The sequence below is a fragment of the Pygoscelis adeliae genome, unplaced genomic scaffold, assembly GCF_000699105.1.
Source record: "Pygoscelis adeliae isolate BGI_AS28 unplaced genomic scaffold, ASM69910v1 Scaffold214, whole genome shotgun sequence".
In the NCBI taxonomy this organism is placed as follows: domain Eukaryota; kingdom Metazoa; phylum Chordata; class Aves; order Sphenisciformes; family Spheniscidae; genus Pygoscelis; species Pygoscelis adeliae.
The window spans coordinates 14,951-23,394 of record NW_008824654.1 but is presented as its reverse complement, the minus strand read 5'-3'; the positions used below and the strand labels follow the sequence as shown (position 1 = coordinate 23,394).

General features: G+C 45.9%; 1 protein-coding gene across 1 annotated transcript in view; it reads right to left on the bottom strand.

Annotated features, from left to right (window-relative positions):
* TBX5 (T-box 5) overlaps positions 1 to 8,444 on the bottom strand; it is a 33,381-nt gene that overhangs the window by 14,492 nt on the left and 10,445 nt on the right. The window contains exon 2 of the mRNA XM_009322554.1: positions 6,297 to 6,388. Within this exon, the coding sequence (XP_009320829.1) occupies positions 6,297 to 6,388 (92 nt within the window). The remainder of the gene's footprint in view (positions 1 to 6,296; positions 6,389 to 8,444) is intronic.

Below are 8,444 nucleotides of genomic sequence, written 5' to 3'. Positions count from 1 at the left end.
GAGACTGTCAGAGTCTGAAGCGGATAATCTGCTGTAGTAGGGGAGTTGTTGGTGGGAGAACTACTGAGTCCTTCCTTCAGTCTTACCTCAGATCAAATACGAGCTGTCTCTGCGTGGGGACTGCAGGCCGGCCCCACAGAAAATAATACCCTAGGCTGGATGTCTAGTAATACAAGTTAAATGTCCACCGAGAAATACGGGAGGCTGTTCACTGCAACGTGCTCCACCAACATATCAAATGTCCTGACCTTCTTGCCAGAATGGGAAGGGGTCCAATCATGTACAGACGGGTGCATGCATGGTATGCTATGCCAAACACATGTGCACCAGTGTTTCCGTCCCTCACCTGAGCAGTGCAGCCCAAAGAGATCACGGCAGCAAACCCAAAAACCAGCAGTGAAAAGAACCGCCTAGAGATCTAGAGCTATCATTATCAGGCAAATAAAAAGATAGATCCCCGCAGAGAAATACCGCCGTTCGTGTTGGAGTAAGAGGAACACGAGAGGAGATGGAGAATGGATGTTGGCTGACAGAAACAGCATCAGCATCCATTCATGCTGGGCTGAGCTTCTGCAGGTCAGGTCCTGCTGGACAGATCCCCTGAAGAAGGGGCAACGGAGGAAATTGCAGCTATCCTGCATTTCTTGAGCTTTCTCACTTTAAAAGAGGTTTCCACTGGGGCTTTGAGCAGGAAACTTTCCTCAGGGACGTTTGCTGGAAGAAAGCATCATCTCTCCAACAGATGTTATAACTCTAAGTCTCACATTGAAAATGTTTCAGACAGCATGCGGCTCTTGGGAGATTTCAGGGACAGAACATGGGAAATGAAAGTGGATGTAAAGATTCAATGAGAAGATGCAAGGAGGGTGAGGTCATTTGCAGTGGACTGAGATGTACTTGCATTAGTCAGACCAGCGCCTATCAGTCTAACGTGATGTTAGTGTGCCAGGGTAGAAAACCCTTTTGGAGCCTAGGGGCTCATCCATTTATTCTCCTGGCACCCCAAAATACATCGTCTTCTCCGTTGTGCCAGCTCTGAATCATGGTACTGCTTTTATGTCCTTTGTGTCTGGCCCAGTTTCTGTTCTCAGTTACACCAGGAAATCTTTGGAATAATTCCTTTGGAGCCAGGAAGATTACTGTGGATTAATGCCAAAGGCAGCAAACTATGGCTGCTGATCTTTGACGGAGAAAACATACACATAATGTTGAACTACACTGCCACGCTTCTTTGTCAAGTGGATCATTCTGGATCTTTGTCTCACTTTGAAAGGGCCCAGGACACCCATCAAGGGAGCCAAGAGCCACCCTTTCACATAATCATCTTTCCTCTCAAAAGCTTTCCCAATAAGAAGCTTCAAGGACTAAATTGCATTAATTTGAATGAACAGTAACTAGGGCCTGAGACTTCCAGAAGCTCTTCAGCACCCATAATAACCGCTGAAGACAATGGGAGTTGCAGATGATCAGCAAAAATTGGTTAAAGGGTTTAACAGAATTGCTCTTTTACAGTGCCCTAGCCCCAGACCCACAAACACTTCTCCCCTGCTGTCTTTTGGCAGTCACAGATTTAAAAAAAAACAAAAAAAAACAAAAAACTAAAAGCTACGACTTGCATGCGCCCCCCCAGATCACCCAATAGCTATGGTTTATCAGTACAGCTCCACTGACTCCCATGCATGGGGAATTTTAAGGGCAAAGTCCTACACTGGCATCTGCAATGCAGATCTCATCGTCCCTCTGCATAAGCTTCACCCTCTGCGGATTTCTGCTGTGTGTTTTGCTCTTGCCCTCCACACCAAATTCCCCTTGGCACAGGCGGAAGTTCTAAGCAGAGACAAAAGGAATTTTTAGAGTAGAGAGGGGCAAGAGATCCAAAAGGAATACTTTGCCTAAAATTCCCAGCATCACAAGTATGTAATCTTTACCTGATTTACATTTTGCAATTACAGCATGACCACAGGATACAGATGCAGTATAACTCACATCCCTCTACACATTTTCCTCTAGTGTGATTTCCTTTTTCTTTTTTTTTTTTTTTTTTTTTTAATCAAGGGAATAACAGACTTGATCTCATGCTCAGAAACTCGAAAACTTTGAAAAACCTGTTCTCCCAGAGCGCTCATCCTGCCAAAGAAACTGCTAAAGGGGTCCTGTGTGTCTCAGGAAAGAAAGACGTTGGGGGGAAAATGAACGTGTATCAGAAGTCTGTGTTCACTGGAACTTAAAAATCTCTCTGGGGCTTGTGGCTATTCTTTTTGAATGAAATCATCTGCTGCTGAAAGGCTTAATATCACTACTGAATGAAGTTTTCTACCTGGACAGACTTATTAACTTTTCTTCTGGGAACTAGGAGGAGAAAAGCCAACACGGAGGCCTTGCGAAGGAGAAAGCCACAGAGAGGGTTGGACTCGCAAAGACATCCCCATCCACCCTGCAAAGCTCCTGTCCCCAGAGGCCACTCAGGCCAACGCTCTCTCGCTTGGGACAGAGCGCGCGAAGGCAAGCAGAGATGGAGGGACAGTCCTTGACAAGGCACCCGAGACCTCACTCTGAGCTCACTCTTGGCACTGGAAGTTGTCTTTCTTCCCTGTTTCGTCTTCCTTCCTCTCAGCCCCTACCGTTTGCCAAGGGTAGGGCATCCATCATCAATGGGTGAATTGTCAGGCCAAGTCTCCACCGGCACCTAAACCTACTTCTACTTCACCGCACTGCAAGACCTGCTCCGAGGTGAGCGAAATCATTTTGGACCCAGCAAACTGGTCTCCCTCCCATCTTCTGACAGCCAAAGGAAGCCACCAGAGCTGGCCAGATGGCAATTCTTTCTATCAGGATGGACTTTATCTCATGTAATTTTAACTATTTAGAAGGCAGACGTCTAAGCAAATCATTTAGGCTCTGCAGGTGAGACAGGCAGAGGGAGGGCTCCTCATCCACCCTGCCATCCATGGGGTGAGCTTTCAAAGGAGAGCAGCTTTGCTCTCTGAAAGTGCCCATCGCGCTCTGCTTTGGGCAGAGGCAGCCCAGACACCAGCCCAGCCTGGGGACGCTGCTTCTGGACGGCATCTTCAACCACCACACACCTACTCCCATCTGATCCAAGCCCCACACACAACACATTGGGACCTGAAGGCTTAGTGCTGGAAGCACATCTTCACCAGGGCTCAGGCCTCCAAGGCTGCTCCGAGGCGTGCGAGTGGAGGGGGGTGAGCAGAGGGACACGCTTTGGCCATAGCTGGGGCCAGCCTTCCCCAAAAATGGGATGCCACAAGCCAGCTCACGTGCCCGGCCGGGTCAGCGCTGCCTCTCAGCCTTGTCTGCTGGGGTTTGGTTCTCCCAGGGCTGCTTTCAGCTAGGAGATGCCCCTCTGCAATAGCCCGATGCAGAGAATTAACAAACATTTGAGATTTAAATAAAGAAAACAGAAGTGCCGAGGCTTTCCTTAGCATGAAAAATTCATTCCCTCCATGGCTATACCCCTTAATGAGATGATCAGTGACCTGATGAATGTCAGGTCACCAGTTTCCACTACAAAAGGCTGTGCGCTGTTTTAAAAAAGTGTGTTTTTTCCAGCTACTTCTTCTCTATAATGAAAGAATAACACCAAAAACACATCCCACCATATTCTCCAAGGGCGTAAGATAGACTTACTTACACCTGCCAGCTGGGGAGCGGGTCCATCACTGGGAAACAACTTCACCACATATGCACACAAACATACATACATTTATATATTAAAATATATTTTTTATATATTTAATTATATTTTAATATATATTTATATATTAAACCTATATAAACCCACAAAGGTAGGTCATATTCCTCTAACATACTCAGTCCTGAATGGCTCTTTATCTTATATATGCAATTTATTTTATATATATATAATTTATTTTATATATGTTTTCATATATTTATATATATAATTTTGTATATATTCAGATATATATAAAAACCACAAAGGTGGGCGCATATTTGTCTAATATTTTCCACCTTGAATGGGTCTTTATTTTACTATAATAATCTTATCCTGCTCTCCCTTAAAAAAATGACATCTTTGTAAAGGTACGCAGTCCTTTCTATGCTATCGGTACAGAGGATAAGTTATTAAGGAAGTGAGCATCAGAAATTTTATCTTACAAATGCAATTTATTTTATATATATATAATTTATTTTATATATGTTTTCATATATTTATATATATAATTTTGTATATATTCAGATATATATAAAAACCACAAAGGTGGGCGCATATTTGTCTAATATTTTCCACCTTGAATGGGTCTTTATTTTACTATAATAATCTTATCCTGCTCTCCCTTAAAAAAATGACATCTTTGTAAAGGTACGCAGTCCTTTCTATGCTATCGGTACAGAGGATAAGTTATTAAGGAAGTGAGCATCAGAAATTATCCTGTAAAGTCAACGCTGTGGATTTTAACCCTTTCAACCCTGCCAGGTCTGAGCGGGTGTATTTTTATATTCCAAGAGTTTCTGTTCACTGTATCATCGACTACGACCGCAGGCCCGCATAAAAATGCCAAGCAATTTTTAGCACGAGCTCAGCATGGCTAGATGCCATGCTCTTCATATGGCATGAAGCCCTTCTAATAGTCCTCACTGTTTTACCTCCTCCCTCCCGCTCCAAAAAACCCCACGATGAATGTAAACCTTCAAATCTTTCCATTGACCGTAATGAAAGGGTAGTTTAGCAGCAAAAATGTGCGGAGGACATCGTTACTCAAGTTCCAGTTGAGGTTGGGAGGCTGGCACGGGAGGGAGTGGGGGGAAAAGCTATTTCAAGTGGTAGTGCACCCATAAATAAATAAATATTGACATATTATGCCAGGATCTGTGCTGTCGTTGGAAAGGGCAGGCAGGGAACACAGGGCACATTCAGAAGACCACAGAGATGATTTAGATTGAGAAGGTGTTATATATATTTTTTTTTAATATATATATATATATATATATAGGCTTTTCTGGGTCTGAGCCTGAAAATGTTTGTACACAGGAGTACATTTGCCCCTTTGAGTAGGGTTACGGGTGTAAGCCTTTGCAGGATTACAGGCATTATTTGTCGCCTGCCAGTGCGATTTGCACGGCTGGGGAGAGCCGTGCTCAGGTCACCAACTACGGCAACCAGAAGAGACTCCTGCATCTGCACCGGCATCTGCACTCCAGCCTGCAGTGACCACCTACAACCAGCTCCCGGGCGGGCGGTGGAGAGAGCCCTCCTGGCAGAAGGTCACAACGCAGGTCCCTACAGGCCTCCACTGAGAGCCAGCTCTGCTGGTCCCGGGGAATAAGGGATCTGAGTCACTCCTGCCCTCCTGGATGAAAAATGCTATATTGAGCATCTACATCTGTCTTAGGTATAATCACGGGTATGGCAGGGTTCCTGCAAAACATTTGTACCAGGAAGCAACTTGGCACATGGACGAAGTTCCAAGTGAAGTGAAAGGCATGAAGTTAATTACCGGCAGGACCTGACGTTTAGAAAAGGACTTTAAACGGGATTTTGAAACAGGATTTAGGCTTGATTTTCAGCTTAAGTACTTACGTCCAAAACTGAGATTCAAAAAGACCTCTTCAGCCACCTGGCCCTGGAGATCCCAGCATTTTCTAATAACTTCCTTCTTCAACCTGAAACCACCACGCCTACGCTCCTGACCTGCACATCCAGAACCGACCAGGCAAACACTCCCCTCCTGCCAAAGACCCTCCAAAAGCCAGAAACCAGCACAACATATATCTCCACACCAAGGTCTCCAGAGGCATCTGGACCATCCTTAAAAAACCTGCTCCCAGAACAGGGCTGAGAGCTTTGTCTTTAAAGCACTGCCACCTGGGGAAAAAAATACCCAACAGCTCCTCCGCAGTAGCCTGATGACCAGAGCTTCTCAGAGCTAGTCCAAGTCTCTTGTTGCTTTAAACAGGTTTAAGCCCACATGCAGCCGCAGAGACATCTGTTCAGCACAAAGATAGAGGTTGTTGTGGGTGGGAACATGTCAGAAAGAAATACAAGGTCCCTGCGGCCAAGAGGACAACCCACAAGAGAGATCCTGCCTCTGTAACCCAGCAGTTAAGGCATTCACCTCCGAGTGGGAAGTCCTGGATTTTGGCCCCACGTCCTGATGATATTTCAACAGCTTGACATGAAACGCACAAGCAGATGCCAGAGAAGGGACTGCCACTAAGTCCTGGCTTAGCTCAAGCAGCAAGTGGCATGCAAAGCAAAGCCCAGGCGGCTCTCGCCGTCCTGAGCGGGTCCCCGCGACGGAGGCACACGTTACCTCTGCATCCTGGACATCCTGTGGAGCTCCATGTCGTCACTGCCACGGAAACCTTTTGCAAAAGGGTTGTTCTCAATCTTTAACTGTGTGATCTGAAAGGGAGGAAATGCAATGAGTTCATCGCAAGTCCAAGGCATGGCCTGGGAGAGAGGGGATATTGTTTATTAAACCCAAGCCAATAGGGATGTGGGGGAAAACACAGCTTTCAGGAACTCAAGTCATCCTTCAGCTCAGGCATTGACCACTCCAGATGGGCCTTCCTCTATGTGTCTCCACTGGAAAAATATCTCCTGTCAACAACCTCTCGCTTCTCTCAGGCTTGTCCCATAACTAACACGTGGAACTGCACACACACACACAAATTTCTCTCTCGAGGAAATCTGCTTTCTTAGAGTTACTTACTTTCCTTTTGCTGTTGGGACAGAAAGGGCTGCACTGACAGGAGGATCAGGGATGAAAGTCATATTGCCTGAACAAATCCCACTGACACCAACAAGTATTTTCTCATCAACGTGCAGCCATGACCAAAACCTTACCTCTCAGACCCTGGATCCTCTCACTCAGACTGGTAAGGCTCACCCTTTCTGTATTTCAGACCAGCTAAATGTATATCTGACATCCTTCCCCGACCAGCCCCACACCTGTAAGCACTGCGTGGACTACCTACCTAAGGTACTTGGAGGGCAACTCCACCTCTGACCGTCGTGCCCTGGAGGAATATTTGTCTCCCTACTGACTCTAGAAGGAATTAAGAGGGACTAGTTTGCTCGCTTAGTCGGCTACCTTCGGCATCTGAAGTTTGCTGGGATGAATCCCCCTCAGACTCCTAACTTTGGTCCTCTTACAACATCTAAGTTAAACGTTTAAAGCAGCTGCTGTACAGAACGTACCCTTATCCAAAGCAACTGTGTTACTCAAAGAGGTGCAATCCTCTCCTTCATGTACCTCTCCTGAGGGCTTAGGTGAGTAGGTTTTCTCAAGCCAGGGGTTGCCATTTAAGCAAATATTAACTGTGGACCAGCAACACCCTCAAATGCCCTGCTGATCTTCTACAAACTCACCCTGCCGTGCCAAATTTGATGCAAATGCTTTGGTGTCTTTGCAGAGCAGGACTGAGTCTGGATCAGGTGTGATCTGGCTGCAATGCCCTAATACGCAGGCAGAAGAGGCAACAGGTCCCCTTCTTCTCTTTCTCCATCGCTGCCTGGCAGTCCAAGCCCTCAGCCAGGAGTGAGGAGAGCCACCTGCACTTGCCCAGGAGGAAAGACAACCCTGTGTTTGCCATTGGAGGAACTTCATGTGCTCACCGCATTTTCTGGAAACACTGTCCTTCCTTCCTATTGAAAGCTGGCCAACGGGAAGGAAAGAGCTCGAGATTAATGGTGGGAGAACAGAGAGAGGTTCATGTTCACCAAGTCAAGCACACGCAACTGGACCCACCTCTTTGCCAAAATTCAAAGGGAAAAATCTGGCTCGGCTAGTGTCAATAGCAAACCCCGCCAGGTGTCTGCATGACCAGATTATTTTGATATTTTCTCGTCTTATAACATTTTTTTTTTCCAAAGGCCATTAGTTTCTTTGCCATTTTTGCCTAATTCAGCCCCAAATCTCACACAAAGACCCCATCACCCCTACGCTTGTCCCCACGGGCATTCCCATTAAATCAGGACCTAATTTAGTACATAAACAGGGCATTGCACTTTTTTTTGTCACGCATTTCAGATTTCAAAGAGAAGGGTGAACAAACAATCTATTTGGTCCAATTTGCCGTTTGAGCCGTTCTCTAGCAGTAAAACAGGGGCACGTTTTGTAATTAAAATCCCTAAATAGACAACCAGCTGTGTATTTTGCAAAGCAACTGCCTATCGGGTTCCACCGGAGAGGTGGTGGCACTTCTATAATGAATAATAGGCATTATTCAACTTTTTGAATGTTTCTACGCAGTTTGCATTCTGAAGCACACTAAATGTATGAGTTGTCCTTACTTGCCGAACCCAATGGCAATATTTGCTTGCATAAGTGAAGTCCTTCACTGAGCAAGGATTTACAGTATTGGCACCAGCACACAAATGTACAAAGGGCCGGATTCATCCCAACCTAACCGAAGGCATTTTAACCAAGGCGCCTGCACTGGGAACCTCGTCTCCC